The sequence below is a fragment of the Tinamus guttatus genome, unplaced genomic scaffold, assembly GCF_059628265.1.
Source record: "Tinamus guttatus ecotype Peru unplaced genomic scaffold, ASM5962826v1 Tinamus_guttatus_pri_ptg000394l, whole genome shotgun sequence".
Lineage (NCBI taxonomy): Eukaryota > Metazoa > Chordata > Aves > Tinamiformes > Tinamidae > Tinamus > Tinamus guttatus.
In genome coordinates, this window is record NW_028288928.1 from 1245802 (window position 1) to 1268401 (window position 22600).

General features: G+C 42.2%; 1 protein-coding gene across 1 annotated transcript in view; it reads left to right on the plus strand.

Annotated features, from left to right (window-relative positions):
- The window catches only part of VWA8 (von Willebrand factor A domain containing 8), a 158804-nt gene extending 145389 nt beyond the window's left edge, over window positions 1–13415 (plus strand). Inside the window, exons 42-45 of the mRNA XM_088530943.1 lie at window positions 1347–1505; window positions 10194–10292; window positions 11305–11543; window positions 13307–13415. Of these exons, the coding sequence (XP_088387069.1) occupies window positions 1347–1505; window positions 10194–10292; window positions 11305–11543; window positions 13307–13415 (606 nt within the window). The remainder of the gene's footprint in view (window positions 1–1346; window positions 1506–10193; window positions 10293–11304; window positions 11544–13306) is intronic.
- Window positions 13416–22600: the final 9185 nt, after the last annotated feature.

The window sequence follows — 22600 nt, forward strand, 5'->3', positions numbered from 1 at the left end:
AAAAAAGGCGGGAGTAAAAGTCATTAAGATATAATAAAATTGTCTGTCCTGTGGTTTATTGCCTCTGTTTGTCAGGAACATCATGGTTAGCCCTATATGAGTCAATAGCCAACGAACTAGTTGAATCAGACTGGCAAAATCTGTCCAGAAATGAAATCAAAGGCTAGTTCATATATGTTAACAATAATATTTAAGGACAGGTGGTTATTTTTAATTGCTTCTTTTTTTAAAAAATAAATGAGTGCAACATCTTTTTGCACATCAGCTACCCATCTTAGATGAATCTGGCTTCATTTTTTATGGTACTTGCTGTCAACATCTGCTGGTTTGAAGAGCTGATAGGGCTTGGCTCTGCCTACGTGAAAGATCAGTAGGGAAAAAGTGATTAGATGTTTGTTTCCAATTCTATTCAATTCCAAAGAAAAGAATTCAAGGATACTCAAAAGTATATGTTTTAAGATTTCGGAAAATAGTTCTATTATGAGAGAAAAAAGCCAGCTCTGGATTTTGACATAAAAAATAATATACATAAAGATTAATGGGTCTTATTCATCCCCCTGCTTTTGGTGGGCCAGGCACGTCATACTGAAGGAGTCATTAGAGTAGCAGAATACACTAATGCTTCAGTAGTACTTGTGTGAAAGACAAATGCTTGCAACTCAGTTATAGATCAAAGGAATATTTTTGGTATTTGCTTTTCTTGGTATTTTTTTTCACCAGATTATCTTTAATAGCCTTATACTTGAAGCCATACTTCTCGCATTACATATGTTATAAAGCACCTCCCTTGAGGTGCTGTTCAGGTGCTTGTTTTCAGGAAAAAAAGTATAGTAATATCAGGATCAGAATGGAGAAAAAGTGAGTAGTTAATCAAAATAAGATTTCAAGCATTTTTAGGATGATATTAACCTCAGCGGACAAGTTTTTACAGTCTTACAAGGGTTCCAGTTAGTACCATAAGCCAAGAGAAAGCATTTCCCATATGAGTCTTGGCAAAGAGAGCAAATATGAGAGTCTTTTTAACTGAAATAAAATGTTAAGAATCAGAAATGTGACAGAAGAGGTATTTTCCTCACAAGAATGTGTGGAACTTCTCCTGGTATTTCATTTCCAGTCATAAAAGGCGAGGAAAAGCTCTGAAAGAGGGTTTAAAGACTTAGAAAAACAGTTAAAATGATTTTATTTTATTATTTTTTTTCAATAATCATCTTTGGCTGCATAAATGCTTTGCAAAGAGTGTGAGGTTCTCTTTCTAACCACTTTTTTTGTTGCTGACGCTTAGTGTCCCCAGATATACATAGTTTTTCTTCCTTTCTTTCTTTTTCTTTTTCCTGTTTCCCTGCTAGCCTGGGAGCCCCCAGCAGAAACCCAAGCGCCTGCGCCTGGTGGTGGATGTTTCTGGGAGCATGTACCGCTTTAACGGAGTGGACGGGCGCCTGGAGCGCTCCATGGAGGCTGTCTGCATGGTCATGGAAGCTTTTGAGAGCTATGAGCACAAGTTCAAGGTAATTCTAACTGGGCTGGGAGCTTTGTGGTTAGTGCAGAGAGTGTAGAGCAGTGGAAAAAGTGGTTCGGCAGTCAGTCTAGCCAAAGAACATTATTTGTTCTTGTAAGAAAGTAAAGGTTTTAATCTGTTGCTAGCAACCTGAAAAAATAATATTGGTGAAGGGGTAAGGAATACTGCGCGCTTGACCAGGGGAGAATTCAATTTTAGACTAGGTGTAAAATATGCAGCTTTTGCATGTATCTATTTATTGAGCGGAAACACTTAAGATTACAGAACTTAGAGATATATATGCTTGGGAACATGCAAAAGTGCTGTCTTTTCATGTCCCCAAGTACAGACAGGAGTGTGATGGAAAAATGGCCCCCTCATTTTTTGATTGCTCATGTTCTCTTCCAGGTATGTGAAACCAAAATTGCCTGTTTTCTCTTCTGGAAGATGTTATGTCCCAAATATTATTTAATGGTAGCTTGCAAAAGAAACATAAATAAAATGTATGCCTTCCTTTGTCTCCATAAACCTAAAACAGGCCCAAGGCAGGTTTCTTTAAAGATGACCAAAAAGGCCAGTCTGAAGTTAATTCATGACAATTCATGACAAATTCAGTGTTTGATGGAAGAATAAAAATGTTAGATATCTTTATTGAAGAGCTTTAAGAACACAAAACTTAAAATACATCTGAACAAACTGTAAAACCTTCTAAGCAAAATGATCAGAAAGCCTATTCCAGATCCATTCAGTTAAGCCTTCTGTATATTGTTCCTCTGATAACATAATCAAACAGGCTACTATTCTTCCAAGGGAGATTGACTCCTGGACAAAAAAACAAGCCATATAAGAAGTACTTTTAGAATGCTTTCTACAAAGCCAAACATCCAGATTTTCATTTGTCAGAGAAAAAAATGAGACCCATACTCTGCTTTTAACCTGCTTTCCTAAGGAAGCAAGGTAGATGCTACCTGTCAGTCATGTTTACCCTCCCCTTAACTCTGGAGCATATTTTCCCTTTCAAAAAGTGCTTGAGTTCTCAAAGTTCCTACAAATGTCATGAAAATATGTCAGGTAGGAAAGAGGCTCTGTCTGTATTCCCCTTAGAAAAAAAATCTGCACCATAAGCTTAGACCTCAGTTTAGAGAATGTGTGTGGGAGCTCAGCCATAATTAGCAAAATCATGGGAAATGAGGGATTTATCAGCTCATGTGCTTATGTGTCTCCTGATCACTGGTAATGGAAAAGTTAATGACAAGTATTTAACAGGGGCGATGTAATCATACAGCACAATCTGCTGCAGCTTGGTAAATTGGGTGTATCTGAACAACATGAATATTCGTGTTACCAAATGTAAGGCCATCCACAAAGGAATAAATAATACAAGTAATGGGCATGGAAAAATATGGTATGTTTGGGTATAGTCAACATGACTTTTGTTAGGAAAAGTAATGTATTTTGAAAGAGTCAATATACATGTGACAAGGAAGGTTTGTTGATAGGGTCTCTTTGGATTTCCAGAAGCATTTGACAAAGTCTCTCACCAATAATTCATAAATAATGCCAGTACTTCAGGGGCTTAAATATAGAAAACAGGCAGTTATTAATGACCATTTTTTCCGAGCGAGGGAGTGAAGGGAGGTTATTGGAACTGCACTGGAATTTGTGCTGGGGCCAGTGTTGCTGTGTATGTACAGAAGTGATCTGGTAAAGTGGATGGTTAGTGAACTGACAAAAATTGCTACCTGAGTGAAGTTATTCAGGAAAATAAAATGAAATCCCTGTGTGAAAAGTTACAGGAGGAATTTGCAATAAAGAATGGTTGAGAAATAAAATGGCAGGTGGTGCTTGATGCAATTAGATGTAAAGTGCTGCAGATGGAAGAAAACAATCCTGATTTTAAATACACGATCATAAACTCTCAGCTATATATTAGCGCTCAGCAAAGAAATCTTTTAATTATAGTGTATGGTTCTTTGAACACTCAGTGTCTACCAGCTGTCAAAAGGCTAATTAAATGTTAGAAAAAATAGCAAAAGAACAGAGAACAAAGCAGAAGGCCACTATAAAAATCCATGGTGCATTCATATCAAGAGTAATGCATGCAGCTGTGGTCCCCCATCATACAGAACTTATTTTAGAGCTGAAAAAAATAGAAGCAAGATTGACAAATATTATAGAGGGTATGGAAGTGTTCCCATGTAAGAAATGGTTAAAAGAACTCCTCAGTCTGGAGGAGAGAAAATTCAAGGAGCAGATAAAATCATGACTAAAATGAAAAATGTGAACCAGGGGTATGCTGTCTTGCAGTACAGCCATTCTTGGTTGCTAAGAATACTGAAATATTTTGCTCTTGATTTAGAGACAGTTTAGAGGAAGAGACAAGATGAGCATTGGCAAAGACGCGGTGCGGCGGTAGGTGACCAGCTGTCTTCATTTCCAGCTGAGAACGCAAACACGGCCCTCAGGTGCCCGGCGGGGGATGTAGGAGTAGACGTGTAGGAGTAAACAGACAGACAGCTCTGGGCACAGAATGAGTGAGATAATTAAGGGCTGTGCTCAGGTCTGGGTTCTGACCTGGAAAAGGATGATGTATATTTGGAAAGCATCCAGAGAAGGATTAGGAGATACTAGGCTGAAAATGTCCCTCTGCAGAGGGAAATCACTTTTTAGCTTTTCCAAGAGAAGGGTAAGTCTTCCTTGCAATTTATGAGGATTAATGTGAGGAAAAGGTTTCTCATATATGTTACTAGATGTTCTTTTTTGACTAAATCAGACAGATGCAAACTGCATTTTTTTTTAAGTTTTAGCTGACAGTAGTGACATGTTAGATCATCTCCCCCATTGATTCAAGTCAGCAGGGAAAGAGAAACTGTCTTCCTAAAGCACTGTGGCTCAGACTGAAATTAAGAGCAATTTCCAAGGTCAGCTTTAATGCACTCAGAAAATGAGTCTTCTAGAACAATGTTTTGTGTCACGGTCCCCTCTGATTTTAAAATCTATGATTCACTCCCCTTCAAATCCAGCTGTCTGTTACAGATCATTATGTTTTGTTTGGAAATACTTGCATTTGGCTAGGGTTTTGCCCCGCACATGGATGAAACCCTGCATTTGGCCATGTAAATAGCTGAAAATGCAGTTAGTTGTAACATGGAATATTCAGTCTAACAACCACTTGCAATTTATAATAACACTTACATAAAAACCATGTGCAATTATTAGATGTGAAAATTGCCACTCTTGGTTGATAGAAAGACAGCAGCAGTAATATTATCCTTACAGTCTGCATGAGTCAAAAGAGCTGGAGGGCTAATTTTATATTTACAATAACAGTGGTGGACAAGATAATGGAAATTTTAGTGACATATTGAGAAAAAGTCAGCTTCTAAGTCTGTTCAACTTCATTTAGCCATTAGAGCAACTCTCTTCCACATAAGCACTCCTTCCACTGGAAAGAGGAGCTTTGGGGGCCAGTAACGTCCCCTTGATTCGAGGCTGGCCAGACCAGTGGGAGCTATGTCAACTTCAGAGTTACTTTTTCATAAGGAAGAAAAGATATTTTGCCATTTTCATACCTCCCTTTGTTGCTTCAACAGGATTTGGCTCACTTACTTAAAGTATAAATATCTATAAGAGTATTATAAGTATCCCCAGAGGGGTCTAGAAGAGCACAGAAGATGTGGCCTTATACTTGACTGGCCATGGAAATCGTCCCCCAAATGAGCCCTGGCAGCTCTTGACACAGTGGCTGATTTCATGTCTAAAATAAGGACCTGTTTGAAAAGAAAAAATAAAGAGAAAACAACTCACAACTGTTTTATGTTCAATGAGCAATCTACAGTTTGTCATTTACTCTCTTCTTTCTCTTTCTTACCCTCTTGTTGGCTTCCAAGAGTGGCTTTATAGAGCTGACATTTTTGGCCTTCAGATATGCTTGCTGTGACCTGCTTCTGTTGTAGCCTCACCTGCAAAGGTCAGAGCAGCATTTGCTGCAAATTTAAGGGGGTTCTTGTATAACATCTCTGGAGACTGAGGAACCGTAAGGACTGCTGAGCAGAACGTTCAAAGGGGATTTCTTTAGCAAGGTTCCCTTCCCCTGCTAAGAACAACGCAGACTTTGAAAACCCATTTTTGGCGTTTGCTCACGGTAGTTTTCTGTGAATCAAGTGGACGTTTTGCTTGATCATCAGTTTTACCCTACCAGCTGAGCTCTCTTCATATTTGGTACCCTTTGGTGTCATTTATGATACACATTGATTTGTCTCTATGGTATTGAATATAGGCAAGTCATTATCCTTTTTCTTGGCTTTTTTTTTGTACGAAAGAGCTGAGCACTGCCTGTGTGGCTGTTCAGAGGAGGTTAGAAGACCGTCAGCAGGTATTTGTCAGCTTTTTATGCTTCTGTGGCACTACTTGCCTGCCTTCCACTTCCCATAAGGGCAGCCAATGAATCATTCGCTGTCAAGGGGGCAATAGGAGGTTCATCCCACAGCCAGGAAATTTGTTTAAATTAACAACCATCTTTCAAAGCTCGCCTCCAGTGTCATCTCTTCCATGCTTCCTTTCACGTTCTTTATTAAAGAAAAGAATGGGAGTGAGTGACACATGAGTCCCCTGCAAGTGTGCAGATGCACAAACGATAGAAATAAGTTACAATAAACAAGTTGTTTTGCAGAACTGAAGCTCTTATATATTTTGTAGACCTCGTTTTGCATAAAAACGTACAGAACAAACTGGCAGTTTGTTGTCTGGTTTATCTGAAGTAGCACTGTGCCTGTAACACAAAGCTGTATGGTTTTGTATCATCCCCAGTTGCACACATGGTGCCAGATTTAGGAAGCTGTCCAGTAAATTATATAATAGCGAATTTATGAAGTCTTTCAAAATATTGTAAAAGTGGTTCAATAAATGGAATGTTATGCAACTGATAGGAAAAGACCAACATTTTATTTAGTACCCTATTAAAGGCAGATTTTATACGCCAATTTCAGCATTTGCCATTTGGAGAATTTACTATGGAGGCACTGTTAATTCAGGAAAAGAGCAAATGTTTCAACATGGTTGGCAGAATAGTTTCTTTTAAATAACAAACAAAAGGCTTGACATAATACCCCCCCCCCAAAAAAAAATTAATGTTCAGTGTGTTCCAAACAAGAGGTGAATTTCTAAAGATCTCACCCTCCAGCAGAGGCCTGTCTGATTCACACTGGCTTTTGCATTCAGCATGTGTCTTTTTTCGGCTTTTTGAAATGCCTTGAGAAATTAAACCTTTCAGTGTGGCAGCACCAGAAGACAAAGTCTTCTATTTTATCTATTTCAGGCAGTACCAACCATCCATTCAGCACAAAATGTAACAGTGGAATGAGAATTGTTTAACTTGCTAGGAAAGAAAAAAAAACAAAATGATATTATTTAGAGAGACATATGTTTACATACTGTATATTCAAAGCTTTATTTAAATTGGGTTTTTTTTTCTCAGTGTATCTGAGGCTATTGGAAGACAAGCCACTGGGCACCACAATAAAATATTAACTCACTTAAGTCTGCACTGCGGCAAACAAGTATTTTGCTGCTGGATTTGTCCGGAGAGCTGTGTTTGATCAAAGAAACAAAAATTGGTTCCAATCTTATGACAGTCCCTCCCTCACTTTTAACTGTCCTCCTCCGGTGGGATTTTTAAGAAAAAGTCATTGGAGCTCTGCACGTTAGAAGTCCCTCTCTTTAGCTGTGTTCTGCTTCCATGTTTAGTGCAGAGGAGGGAAAGTCCGGGTTCTCAAAGCATTTATGACCCAGCATGTGTTGGGGTTCCCAACTGGGCATGGCTTTGCAAGGGAGCACCTCGTCTTGGAAGCGGCCACACCAAGATGCCTTTGAATCACTGAGGGTTCATTTTATTAGAACACAGATCAGAAAGAGGTAATATTTCATTTAAAGAAAACCCGTGTGAGGCAGATTTTAATACAAAGTCTTAAAATATGTCTCCTTCATTACCCTTGCAGAGTGGAGTTCTTCCCTACAGTTTTACTCTATCCTTTGTCCTGGGCTGCAGTGACTCCACAAATTCCCCTTTGCAAAAGCCTTTCATTCCCCTCTGCAAAACCCCTGAAGCTTGGATGTGGGTCTGGGTTTGCTCCCATCTCTCCCAGGTTATGGCCCAGTGGCAGCTCAAGTCAATCCAGGTCGGTGCTGCCGTGTTCCCATCCCCTCTTTTGCTCGGCCGCGTGTCCCCCTTCCCCAGCCTGCGAGGTCATCTCATTAGCCCAAAGCTAATCTCATTAGTTCTTGGCCCCTTCTGGTGTCTGACTTTGCTCCCAGGGAATGAGAGGAGCATGAGGACCAGGGCTGAGGATCACGGCGCTTCCAGTCGGCAGTGTGCGCTCTCAGGCAAGGCAGGATCTCCTCCGACTTCAGGGAAGCTCCATTCAACCCGGGATGGAGCAGGCAGGGCAAAGCACTTCCTCCCTGCTGCTGGCCACACTTGTTTTAACAAATCTCAAGCAGCGTTGTAAACTGTGGGCAAAGAAACAAGAACACAGGTTGCATCTGTTAAATGCACACACACACGTGTGGGCACAGACGGAAAATGAGCAGCAGCTGGCCAGGACGGAGCAGGCAGGACACGGTGTTCCCAGGCGAGCACTCCACGTGCCTGCCATCGTTTGCTGCGATAATTCCAGGCTCCTCTTGCTCTCCTGCCTGGCGCAGGATGTGGAGGTGCCGAGGTGCAGGGTGCAGCTGTGGTGCTTGGAGCCCTCCTCCCAGTAAATGCAAAACTGTTCAGAAAATGGTGTGCAGAATTTTTATATTTAGGAGTCACCCCTGGATATCCTGTGATGTTTCTGACATTGCATAAGAACTAGATTAGCCATGTGTATTTTCTGCTCCATTTAACCACTTCTTTATTTAGTTCCTCTGATTTGAATAGTCTCCAGTTTTTGAAGCAATACACTTCCCCTCTTCTTCTGTGCTTCTGTCTTGCCTTTGTTCCTGTACTGATTCCCAAGTAGGTTGAATGTAACCTCAGCATTATTCTCAAAACCCATATATTTAGATTTCCCACTTCATCTAGGAAAGTTAACAGTTTCAGGAAGACATAAGGAAGAGGTGAATTATTCATCAGGAAAGAAGGAGTCTGAAGAAATTGTTGGTGAGGAAAAGTTCTACTTTCAGAAGAAATAGATTTTAAGAGAAACAAGTTTAAGAAAAGTCGCCTAGCAGACAGGCACCTTTGCATCATGCTGAGTAGCAAATATAAGAAAAGGAGGAGCCAAGAACAGGAATTAGAAAGCAAAGCAGAATGAATGAGGAGTGCATGGGGACTAGATTATATAAAGATGTCCTAGGGGAAGGAAGTCTGGGTTTTGTGAGGCTGTCACAAAACAGTCTGACCCTGGCTGACATCATCTGTAGTCCATGGCACATTTACTGGGTGTCATCTCTTAAAATGTTGTTCCAGCTGCTATAGCTTTCTTTTACTAGATCTCTTGATTTATTTTTTAAGTAAATTGGGGCTATGGAAACCAATAGAAAGAACTTTGTTGATAAGACTGTCATTTATCCATTCTCCAGTACCTGACTTGTACCTGACTTGTCTTTCCATAGAAAGGACAAGCCAGAAGGACTTGGAGAACAGGGCCTACCTTTTACCAAATGATTATGGGCTAAGGACAAGGAACCTGGCAGGCACCTCTAGGTATTGCTTGAATAAAAGATAACAGAAGGACAAAATGTTGGATAAGGGCTCTCATGTCAACAAAATACATCTCTGTGCCAGCTAGTTGGGGTGAAATTCAGGCATGGACAGGCACATTCCAGGGGGTAGGTCTTTTCTAGCTGCAGTACACGGAGGAATTGCCAACTGAGGGCCCTCCAGGCACAGGATCTGTGCTCTGTTCCTCGGTGTAGTGAGCCTGTAAATCTACTTTTCTCCTGCTCATGAATTCTCCTTGGAACAATTGCTACATCCATCCTGCTCAAGGGCAGGCCAGGACTTTGCCATAACTCAGCTTGTCTTCTTTTTCATGTAATAATAGTAAAAATCTCACATAAACGAAAGCCTTAAGAATAGTGTTATTTGTTCAGAAGGATATTTGAACCAGTAAAACTCTGCATGTCATTTTTGCAGCATCTTTCAAAGGTAAATGATACCAACATTGTCTCATCTGGAAATGTACAGGGAATTCACTTCTTTGCATACTTTTGGCAATGATTTAGATCAATTATGCACAAAAAATAAGGAGTATAGGTTTCAAAAAGGATTGTAGTACTTCCTTTTTTTTTAGTTAGAGCAGAATCAGGTTACAAAAACAATTCATCAAACCCTGCAGCTCTTCTTGAACAATCCACTTTTTGTTTGCAAGACTGAAGAGAAAGTAAATTGCTACTTCAGAATATGAGTGGGCAATGTTAAAGGGCAGGATCTTGATCCTGTGCATCATCACTCTGCAATTGGTGGGATGAGGTGAAAAAACATACCACAGAAATGAGTAACTATTCTTTAATTTCATTACTTTAGCAATTTCTCTCTTCCACATTTTAATGGCAGTGAGAAATTGCAAGTAGTTCCTTTAAACAGCTTGTAAGCAGTGAGCAGTACTTTTTGTTGTTGATGAAAGCAAATTGCTTTTGATCTGTCTTGTGTCATTTTGACCCAAGGGTCGTTCATGATTAACAAATGATTGACTGAGTATCTCTCTTGCAGTATGATATTGTGGGACATTCAGGAGATGGCTTCAACATCGCCTTGGTTGAGAGTGACAAAGTTCCCAAGAACAATAAGCAAAGATTAGAGATTCTTAAGGTAAATCCTACTGATAAGTAATACTGAATAATTAAGGATTCAGGACTTCAAAGATAAAATTGTAGGTGAGTCACAGAAGGCAAAGAGTAAAGAGAAGAAAACTGAGAGAGAAGCAAGAAAACAAAATTTGTGCGTTTGTATAAGGCTGAATTAGAACATTTCAGAGGCATTGAAAATCAGACAGTGCCAAAAAAAGAAGGTAGAGATACTTTTTCTGGTCTGTTGTCATAAATGACTCATTTAGGAGGTTTGAAACCTTATACACTCATATACATTCCACCTAAATCATATAATGATGTTATTAGTGTATAGGTGGCTTGGCCTACTAGTGTGTACCTGGCCACCAGCTTGCTACATTAGTTAAAACTTTGTATCTAAGCGTCCTGCAAAGAATATCTTGAAAAGATTGGCAGTTAGGTTGGATTAGATTGCATTAGATTAGAGCAGGAATCTTTAATTAGTCTAAAATTCTTGAACGTCTGTGTAGCAAATAGCTTCATCAATGCAAGCAGTGTATTTCTCCTTTTTCCTTTGATATTGTCTCATAAAAGCTCAAACAAAATGGTTCAGCATTTTTAAAACATGTTGTCACTGTCAGGAGTCCAGTATTTGGTAATAACTGTGACCCTAATAGGATTTAGAAATCCAGTAGAAAAGATGAACAGGTGGAAGCTGATCATGGTGTTAGGAAACTAAACTCTGCTTTTTTCCTCAAGTACATAGGAAAGTAGCTATTCAAACTGCACCTGATGAAAGATTTTTACCTTTCTTAGGGTCCAGTGTAATTTTGTCCATGTGTAGGTTTTGTTTGACCCACTACTACCTATCTTAAAATACGACAGGTTATGTATGAAAAGCTACGTGTAGTATCTGGAGCACTGTGTACATTTTGGAAGATGCTTCCCTTAACATAGCATAAATGCATCTTTGCTCCCCCTTGAGCCAGATGAAATGAATGTTTACTCAGAAAGTCATTTTACCTGTTTCCTTTTGTCTTACATGGTGCACACAGATCATGCATGCCCACTCTCAGTTCTGCATGAGTGGGGATCACACCTTGGAGGGCACAGAGCACGCCATTCGGCATATCGTCAAGGAAGAAGCTGATGAGTATTTTGTTATCGTCCTGAGTGATGCAAATCTTGAGCGATACGGTATTCCACCGTCAAAGTTTGCCCAGGCCTTGACCACCAATTCTCAAGTCAATGCTTTTGCCATATTCATAGGTTCCTTGGGAGACCAGGCAGATAGGTAAGTATGTTTGTTAATCCCCCATATAACTTCTTTTGTTTCCATTCATCATGAATCTAAACCCTGCTTTTCATTACAGTGTAGCTAGCCGTGGTTGCCCCTGCTGATGTTTTACAATAAGGTTTTGTTATGCCAAAGAGGAGCTGTAGTTTTGATTTGTGTCGGGGAGGACATTGGTTCATGAGCCCTTGTGGACATCCTCTGTGGAAAACTGGATCAGGGTGTTCTTAGTGTCTAAAGGGAACACTTGAATTCATTCTCTTACTGCAAAGTTTGCGCTACTCACATATCTAATGTCGCTACAGAACCACGTCTGAAATGTGGTGCCTTTGGCCTCTCCCAATGTGGGATTTAAGTGTGAGTAGCCTAAGAAAACAAAGGAAATTGAAACAAGAAAAAAATAGACTTTACTGGCCCTTAAGACTGTTAAAAATCTGACTCAGATGCTACCTTTGCATTAGGACTCAGAGACCTAAATTCCTTGGAGAGTCAGAGCCTATTTTTAGTCCTAGTCTGTAGTTTTATTTTAAATTGTTCAGGCACAGGGCAAGATAAGGAAATTCTGTCCCAAGTGACATTCCCCATCCGCCAGTGACCTGTACATGTAACAGAAAGCTGTTGCAGATGCAAATGCTAAGAGAACATTTTCTGCTTCTGTTCAAGTCTTTGAGTGGGGCAGGATAATTCAAGGCCCAAAGGGAACTGGCCCTCAATGTGCAGTTTTAATCAGAAAGGGTTTGAAAGATGAAGCTGCAGAGCAAACATTAGTCATATCTGCAGGTCCATACATCAGAGCTGCTTTATGCATTAAAAAAGAATCCATTTTGAAAGGTGATAATTATAGAATGTCCTTTTAATTCTGCTAGGAGGAAAAAAAACAACTTTGACCATATCCTGCTGTGTAAGAACAGATCATATAATTGCCTAGTTCGCTGGGTATGGAAAAGGCTCACAATGCTGTCACTGAAATGCATTTGTGTGTGTGTGTAAGTGCAGCACTAGACAAAGCCTTCCTGTAACTGGTGTGGGGGAAGGCAAAGGGAATTCTTTGTTGCAGCTTTTTAAAAACTCACTTTAAATGTGAGGCTAAAATTATCATTGGGAAAGTGTTGTGGAGTACAAATTAAAAGCAGAGGAAAAATAAACTGCAAGCCTGCTGACTGGGCACAAGAGGAGTGGATTTTGTAAAGAACATCTTGTATGTGGTTTTTTTTTTAGGGGGTATAAGCTGTGAATAAAGATATGTCAGGCTAATATTTGTAGAAAAATACCTTTCCATCTAATCTACTGTGAGCTAGAAGAGGAAATACAAAAAGCACATTTACACTCACTGGACCTTTTGAAATGAAAGAGGTCCAATCAAATGAAAAGGTTCAATCAAAACATGCTAGTAAATCTGGAGTAAGTAAATATCTTTTCAGAGAAAATTTCCAACTGCCCTCAGAAAATGTCAGTACCTTGTTGAGTCACTGGTACCTTCATCAAAGCCAGATTTTTTACATGTCTGAAGTAAGACCTGAATGGAAATCTCTTTTAAAACACTTGGATTGTCTTGCCCAAAAGCCCTCTGAGGCATAGGCGCGTTCAGCGCTTCCTCCCGCCGCCGCTTCCCCAAGCCTTTAATTGCGCAGCGCCAGCGACGTGAATGGCATGTGCTGGCAAGGTATTCACGGGCAAACGCGTCTGTCCTCCGGGAGCTCCGTCCGGCTGCAGGAACGCGGTTGGAGATGGTAATGCCCCCTTGTCCCCGCTCTGCTCCCTAGGCTGCAGCGGACGCTGCCGGCAGGCCGCTCGTTCGTCGCCATGGACACCAGGCAGATCCCGCAGATCCTGCAGCAGATCTTCACCTCCACCATGCTGTCCAGCGCCTAGCGGCGCGCCAGGCCGGCCCAGCGCTCAGGTAGACGCTGCTATCGGGAAGCCAACGCGGATCGGCACGCGGCTGTGCTGTGGGGTTTCACCGCAGACCTCTCCCCTGGCTGCATACGTGTTCAAAGAATTGCAGGGGGGGTCGAGGTGAAGCTCGCGATGGCTGCAGAACAAATGGTTTTTCCAGTGGGACAAATAAATAAAGGACCATTTGTGATCGTTGCTCTGGCTGATGTATTGCCAGCACTATGCTGTCGTCTCACCCGGCTTTATTAATAGCACCTCTCAGCCCTCTGGGGTTAGATAATGTTGTACAAGACAGAGCCAGCTCATCTGTTGAGGCATTTTGTGCACACAGGTCTGGACAGCTCATTCCCTTTCTAACCCTGAACGGGAGCGCTCTGCTCGCAGAGGAAGCCCGGCCTTCCTGCACGGGGGCTTCCTTGTTCGGGCCGGCGCTCGGAGCTGGGTGCTGGGAACCATGGAGCAGTTTGGAAACAGCCGCCGTGTAAACATTTCCTATCTGATCGGGCACGGTGCTCACAGTTGTCAGATCCAGAGAAAGCGGCTGCTAAGAAGAATGAAGGGAAAGATGCTTTCAGCTCTGCCCGGGAAAAATGAGGGGAACGGCTCAAAAGGGTCTTGAGAGCCACCTACCACCAAGGAGTGAAGCGTGGCAGCATCTCCTTTGTAAGGCACAGGATGTCACCCCAAGGTGGCCACGGCACCTGGGGGACACAAAAAAGTTACTAGCACTCTACTCGAGCTCTTTTATACTCCTGCTCGAGTCTTGTGAGTATCCGTCTGGAGGACATACCTAGATATTCAAGGTTTTGTCTAAAGGAATTTTTAAATGTGTTCTGACTGTAGCAAGGTGTCTGTGTTGGGATATATTTCTTCAATGCCCAGGAAATTTATGAAGACTTCTTTTAGAATTGAGTTGGCTGGTGTTTGGTTTGTCCCTGAGGAGATATTCCCTATTTATATGCTACAGAACAGATACCCTGTGTGTCAGGAACTCAGAAATACTCAAGGAATTTAATTTATCATTTAGCTAGCTGGTATTCCTCTGTATCCTCACTAATACTTTCTGTTCATATTAACTCATTTCAGGTTGATTAGAAAAGCATTCAAGAAAAAGAGTACTCATAAAAATCATGAGAAACTGGTACGTCCTTTCTAATATTTCTCTTAATGCTGCAGTTGCTCGGATTGCACAGTGAGCAGTCTTCTGTGTGGGGAGGAGACACAGCAATTTGATCTTGTTTCATACAACCCTCAGTGGTTTGAGGGGTCCAGTTTCTAATGGCCATTCACTACTACATCAGTCCTGCAGCAGCTTAACTTCCACTCAAGTAGAAATGCTAGGAGCGTCCAGCAGTTCCAAAATATGAAACCACATAATTTCCATTTCCAGAAAGATTTTGCTTCATTTCCTTCAAGGGAGACTGTGCCTTAGACAGAGGATGGACGTCTTTACCATAGCATTAAAAATGGCCTGTTTTTGACTGGTTTTTCTTGTTAGCGTGCACTCTCTTTGGAAACAGCTGTAGGCTGTGACCTCATGAAACAATAAGTCTTGCCCAAATATTGTGAAATAATTGTTCCGACTGAACCACGGAGATAACCCAAACTCAGAGCAGGCGTCGCTTTGATTTTGTCTGGACAGCTTCAAAACTCTTTATGGCATGAGGGGACGGAAAGCATTTTTCAAAGGTTTGTTATATTGTTATGAAAACTATATACATGAAAACAAAGAGGTTAAAGATGGAATTCCTGTTTGGAGAGCAGGGAGTTGGGAGGGGAGCGTTGGGAAGATTATCCCTGGCTGTGACAAATACATACATGTTCACACACAGCTTCCTACAGAAGTACACATGAAAATAAAAGCATCTTGGCCTTGTTAAAACATTTTGAGATACATTTTGAGAAATTAAATGTAATTAAAAATGCCAAATTATTAATTCTGTTAGTAATTGGCCTTACCTGTAATAATTCTTTCAATACCTCTGATTTTATCACTAGCAGTTCCTTAAGAAGGAAACATTTTATTACTGTCAAAAGTACTGTACATTTTCTAGATTACTTGAGTGAATAAACTTTCTCGCTCTGCATCTCTTTATGTTACAACACTTATCTGTACAGTAAAAATTAGTGTTGTTTCAGAGAGACTGTGCAGTGACAAATTCCATTTGATGCCTTCTGTTTGCGTATCGCCGTATTTCATGTCGCCCTGTTTGACGGTATTTGCCTGTGCTGGGTTTGGTTTGTTTTTGTTGTTTTGTTTCGAGAGACTCTGCTCGTCTTTCACTTCCCGTTCAGGGAGCCGCAGGATGCGGCTGCGTTTGCACCCCGGCCGCCCCGGGGAACGTGAGAGTCTGCAGCAGCGTCTGGTCCTGTTTGAGATGAAGGGAGATCTATGAAAAGGTTGCTTTTTCAGTCTGGAAACAGTATTTTCTTTTTTTTTTTTTTTCCTAAATAGCACTGTTTTGTTGCAGAGCGTATTGGACCTGACAGTGTCTCTCTAAATTGTTAAAGTTCAGTGAGAATTTCTCCCTGGGCGCCGTGCATCTCTCACCTGCTTTAATGCCCCTCGCTGCTGCTGAGGAATCAAAACAGCAGCTGTGCCTGTTCCTGTCCCTCAAGGACTAACCCTGCTATTTCCCTGCTCCGCTCACAAGAATTCAGCAAACTCCCTCTCCCACGTCCCTCAGCCTTGCATTAATGCATTCATAGGCATTTGTGTTTTCATTAGTAAAACACTTGAGTAATGTGCCTGCACTTTAATTAACAGCTGTGCTAGTGAAGGCTCTTGTTGCTGTACATGTACCGTCATTCACTGACACTGTCGTTTCCTTCGAAAGGGTGGTGTTTGTTTCACTCTATTAAGATAATTTTCAACATTTCTCCTAGTTTACTGTGACACTTTTCAAGCTCGTCCATTTTTATGGAAAGCCACTGTGTGACTGAGTGAATAGATTCGTCCGTTTAAGTGGGTCTGGACGATTGCAAATGCTATAAAAATCATCATTAAGTAATTTTAACTACCTCTTGCAATGCAAATTTTTATCTAGGTCTGTTTACATATCTAATGTGTTCATGCTAACTAAATAACTCAGTAACATTAAACAGTTGTTTAGCATTATCACCTAACTGAGGTGGAACGAAGCATATGATACAGTCAGAGCAAGGCACTATAAACATTTAAAAACATAAGCAGCCTCACATGACTGCATGTAAAAATGATATGTTAGCACAAAGTGTGAGGAGAGTTAGGAGGGACTCATAATCTGTGACTCCTGCAGTTACTTCCTTTATAATTTCTCATAACAGACATTAAGTGTGAACCACGACTGTGAATGTGATGTTTGAGCTTATCTATTAGCTAGAATAAAGAAAGATCTTAATTTCTGCTCAAATATACTGATGGTATATTCAAGCAAACAAATATATGACAAAAGATTTAGATGTTTGATTAATATATATACACATAAAAAAAGAAACTGATGTCCAGTTGGGCATACAGGTAAGAAATACAAACTATTATATTAATTATTGCAAAACAATCATTCAAATTTGACAAAAGAAAACCTGCCATTATGCTGTGTTGGCTAATGCACATAATCTTGTTTGTTAATAAATAGCATTCCTGTGAAAATGCAAATGTAAAAAATATTTACTGAGAAATAAAAATACATTTCCTAACCGTATACTGAATCCAGCAATCTGATTTGAAAATGACACTCTTGTACGATTATCTGACAGCTCTGCCAAACCTCTGTGTTAGGAAAGGCTGGGGTTTTAGGCGGTGTGTTTAAATTGTTTCAGTGCTAACAGGTAGTGGCGGGTTTGCTTTTTAGTTGGTCTGCTCTAACTGTGATTCAATTTGCTGTTCAGCTCCCAGGAAGGTCTGCGGGAGCGGACGTGTCTCTGAGTAGCCTTGCGTTTTATCACGTTCTGCCAGCACCTGGGGAGGGCAGACAGCCCCGGCTAGGCTGATAGTGACCATTTTTGAGGAGGGAAGGCAACATTTCTGCCTTTCTGTTTCCGTGCAAGGCACAGTAACAGCACCCAAGGCATCCCGCAAGGTAAGTGACAATATTTAACTGCAGACCCATGGTCGGGATGCTGTAGTTAGTGAATGATAGATGTTGATGCCCGAAGCATCTGGGCATTTTGGAAGCCTTTGGACTAGTCACGTCGCTTCAGTAACTCGGTACCGGCAGGGCCTCCCGCATCCCGAGGGATTGCGCTGTTTGGAGACGAGGTTCAAGACTCTGTGGAGCCCAGGCCCTCCCCTGCGCCTGCTGGTGCTCCGGCAGCTCCAGCTGAACGGAGCGTGAGTGTTTGTTCAGGACATCGTGTAGCCATCCAATTCCCCTGGAGAAAAACACACTTGGAAAACAAACCTTTTAACTGGAGAAGGGCTTCGTCATCCGGGCACCAGGCTTTGCGCCAGGCTCTTCAGCCTCTACCAGGAGAGGAGGTCTCTCTTTCTCACCAGTCCTGCACTGATTCATAAACAGATTATTTTAGGATGTCATTTTGCAAAATTTGCTGCATAAAAACTATTTTATTGGTAGTTTATTTTTCACGGTGTAGTGTGATATACAGTATCTGTTCTGCTCCAGCAACTCTGAGGAAAAGAAACGTTCTGACATTGCACACATTAAAGACATGTATATTGTTCAGTCTTAAAACAAGAAATCAAGGTTCAGAGTGTCACCAAAATAAACAAGTAACAAATTGCCTAATTCAAATAAATGCTTTTGCTTTTGAGATTGTTGTGAAAATGTGAACAGCAGCATCACTGATGTTTTAAACTGTGATTTCTGGGCACGTAATGTATGTAGGAAGAAGAGATGCCTACAATCCAATGCACAAAACCACCTTTTTTTCAGGTGAACCCTTTCCTTTCCCTTTTCGTTTTCCTTTTCCTTTTCCCTTTCCTTTTCCTTTTCCCTTTCTTTTTCCACCAGAATACTTCAAGCCTTGTATTTGCAAAGATAGGCCAGCATTATAATTGCTTTTTCGGGAACAGTTACTCTCTAACATTTGGCAACATGCATAAGCATACAAAAATTTAACAGATAACCTCAACATTAATCACAGCTGCACATCTGGTATTGGTTGTACACACAAAAATTCAGTGCTCTCCATGTCACATCTGTGGAAAATCCAATTCAAGAAAAATGTCATCACAGTGAATATACTGATAACTGGAAATGTGAAATCTATTACTCACCTAAACTATAAATCATCGTCCTGTTTTGCTGTCCGGGACAGTAACCTTTTTCAGCAAACAGAGACAGCAGATCCGGACCCCACCTCATGCCGCGTTACTTAGACACATTAACGTGTGTTATTTGGAGAGGAACGGAAAAGTGCCTGGGGAAGGCGGGAGGAAGCAGACGATCCCTGGCAGGTCCCAACCACCCCTGGCTCCCCGCTTTCCCCACAGGGCTTTGCTCTGGGCAGGGACAGGGCCCCGGCCCACGGCTGGTTCAGCTGGGAGGACGTGATGGAGGTGCAGAGCTCCGGAGGGACCGTGGAGCCCGCAGCCCCTCACGGCAGCAGCTCCGTTCTCCGGAGCCTGGCAAACCACCGGGTATGTTCTGTGGAACCGGCCGGTATGAAAACATGTTTGGGGGTTGGACTGGGTGATCTATGGAGGTCACTTCCAGCTTCAACCATTCGGTTCAACCCTGTAGTTTCCGCTGGTACCTGCCTGCCCGGTGGCTTAAGCGGATGCTCCTGAGGGCTGTGGGGAGAGCAGGTTTGGGAGCTGAACCTGTGTTCAGCAGGAGCAGCAGGCACAAAGACAGCGCTCGCACAAACTCTGGTCCCTTCTTGCTTTTCTGAAAATGTTATTGCTCTTCCTTGATGCCAATTCCAAGAGCCGAGAGTGCAGATGTGGCTGGGCAACCTGTGCTGCTTCTCAAGTCAGCACTTGGGCCAACTCACTATGGTCTCGCTGGCCCCGATCCATTATGGTCTCAGTGGCCTTAATGTCTGTGTTTCAGCATCCTCATCAATAACATGCAGAAAATAAACTCCCTCTCTACACGCGCACGTGTTTGGGATGAATTAAGCCTTGTTAACAGCATCAGACAAGCGGCGGCTTTGGGGCTGAACTAGAATGAATGTGTTCCCTGAATGCTAATTCTGTCTTTTTATTCCTTCTTAAATGTGTGCAATTTAGTGCTTTCCAGCACAAGCCAAAATTTAGAAGACCCTGGAAGCTTTTACCAAGGGTAGAAACATTCACTGAGCACCTATAATTTTGCTGCAACTCACAAATACAAAAAAAAAACCCAAAACTTTTGGTATCAGGACTTGGTACAAAATTCATTCCTGGCAACAGCCTTTTCAGTTCAAATCATTTACCAAGTATTTCATGGTAACTTCTCTGGAAAGGCTCTCTAAGTAAGATGACAATATTATATGCAGACAGTGGTTTGGAAAAAGTCCAAAAACAGCATTACTTGGTTAGGAGAATGTGTTTTATAGGAGAGTGATATAAGGAATGGTGCCCCGTATATTTTTGCTTTTGTCATGATTAAACCACCCTCCATGCATCTGTATCAACATCTGCCTTTCAGCTCAGGCTGGGTTTACATCATTAAGACCCCCATTTCAGTTTCCAAATTAAGAAGTACATATATGTGTGTGTATATATAGAATTTCTTTTAAGCACAAGTTCCTGCTGCACGGAAGGTCCCTTCCTGCTTGCGTCACCCTGCGCGCACTGTCCCCACCCAATAAATATTTATTAGTAACACAGGAGCAATATCAAAGCGCCGTCCCATCCCCTCCTGCTCCCGCAGTGCGGGAAGGAGGCTCCGGATGCGGCTCCTGCAGGAGGCAGGGACAACGCGGCCTCCCCGCTCAGCGGCCTCCGTCGGAGCCGGTGATCCCAGCGCTGCTCTCCTGCCCATCGCCGCCGTGACAGGAGCCAGCCGAACGGGGCCGCTCCGGGCCGCCGGGAAAGGCCAAAGCCTGGGAAATGGAAAGCCTGGGAGCTCTGCTCTCAGCAGCAGAAATCCGAGACAACAAAACGGCTCTGTGTTCATCCAACTTACTTTTACTTACCTGGAATTGCTCTGCAGATCTGTCCATCTCCCTTCTCTCCACAGGCCCCTTCATGTTTATGGCTGCTCCTGTGCCATTGAATCGAGGGTGAGTGGGGATGGCTGAACCTTGGCATCTTCTTTGCCCCTTGTCTCAGGGAGTGGAAAGGAACAAGTACTTTATGACTTCTCTTTAACCAGAATTCATAAAAATTGCCAAAATGAGCAGAATTACCCATCGGTCATAGTCCCCCATTTTCTCACATGAAGCCCTTTCACTGCAGCGCAGTTTCAAGGCAATAAGCCAGATGCAAGAGCGAGAACTTAAGTTTGGGAATTTATCTGTTCCAAGTTCCTTCCTTCAATTCTGTTTTTGAGCACACGTTTAGTGCTCAAGAGGGGCGCATGCAGGTAACAGGAACGCTGGCAAGGGGTCTTGGAGGTGTGAGGAAGACGCAGGTCGGGCAACCCAGCTGGAAGCTGACATTTTGGGATAGCAGCTGCATTAGGAAGAGCAGACCCCAGAGGAGGTGGCAGCCTGACCCGGTGCTCACGCCTACGCAGCAATGCTCAACGGGTGCATGAGGCACCAGCAGTGCAGCCGATATCTCCACGGCGCCTCCAAATTCCCAGCTCTCGTTGTTTTCCTAATTCATTGAGGGCAGGGATAGTTTCCTTCTGCCTCTAGCATCACTTGCACAACCCCTATCCGATGCCTTGCTCTGCTGTTCTCTCCTTTAGCGCCAGCTCCAGAACAAGGCTCCGTCCCCAGGCCCTTCTCCACCTGTTGCAAATAGTCCCAGCAGATCAAGGATTCATGGTAAGGGCCAGCCTCCTGCCAGCAGGATGTGTAGGAAGCAGAAGATCCCCGGATGCGTGGAAATTTGGGTTCAATAGGGAACAAAACCCATCCCACAGCACTGAAGATGCAAGCCCTGAACTGCAGCGTGGCCCAGGGTTAACGCTGCTTGTGCACTGGAAGCGATTAAGAGAAAATTCTTTTGATTACATGATGCTGTAGCTCTAACTTCCCGAATTTAATAATTTTATCTAGTCATTTGCACTGGATGAAAATTCGTTGATGATCCCATAATCAAAGTGCGGAGGAGGAAGGGCAGCTACTTACATTTTTATTACATTATAAACGTTATTAAGACCAGCTAGAGATTGCTAATGGCCAAGATGTCTTTTAAAATCAACATTTTATGTGCTTGATCCAATATATGGAATTGCAAAATCTAAGCAAACCAGTGTTGTATAAATGAAGCAGCCCAGCGATTTACAAAGCACTGGAAAGCTTCTGGCGCTTTAACGTGTCGGAAGCAGGTCAAAACCTATTAGCCTTTTTTGTTGTAATCATCCTTTCTCCCTCTTTAATACGCCATCTGTCCGCTGGAGGGGCAGATGGCCTCTTACTTTAGACACGAGTTAAAGCTCTTTCTTTCATCGGTATGTGCAAGTCCCCTAAATGAAACACCCATTCCTTTCTCCTCATCGTATAGATGGTTGGTTAAAAGATTCCAGCAATTTGCTCGAGCAAATCAGTAACATACACTGAGTAGCTACAGCAAATAAGTGCATTTACACCTAACTATTGGCCTTCATCGTGAAATATCATGTGAGACTCCTGAGAAGTTCTTTGCACAATCTATACATCACATCTGTGATTAAACCCTTTATAGAAATTTTAGTTAGTGTGTGAGTTTAGAATCTTCCTGCTTCTCCTGGACTGCTTTGTACACACTTGTATAAAGAAGTACACTGCCTCAGGAACATGATTTGTTAGGTGAGAAAAACAAAACAAACAAACGAAAAAAAAAAACAGAAGACATTTTTCTGAATAAATAAATAAATAAGCGATCCCTCCTTCTAGCCCCTGAAAGAAGTAGGACAAAGAGGGAAAGCCTGAAAGCCAAAACTCACTTTGATAAAATAAATGATGCAGAAATAGATGAGGGATGGTTAAACAGAAGGGATAGGAAGCAATCCGAAAACTCAAGAGGAGGCAAACAAAAGCAAATGGCCAAGCGTAAGTGTGCCGAGGTGCAGGCTGAGACAGCAGACGACTTAAAAGACCGTTTTTCTTCCCTTAATCCTCTCGAGTGTCCTGGCGAGCGG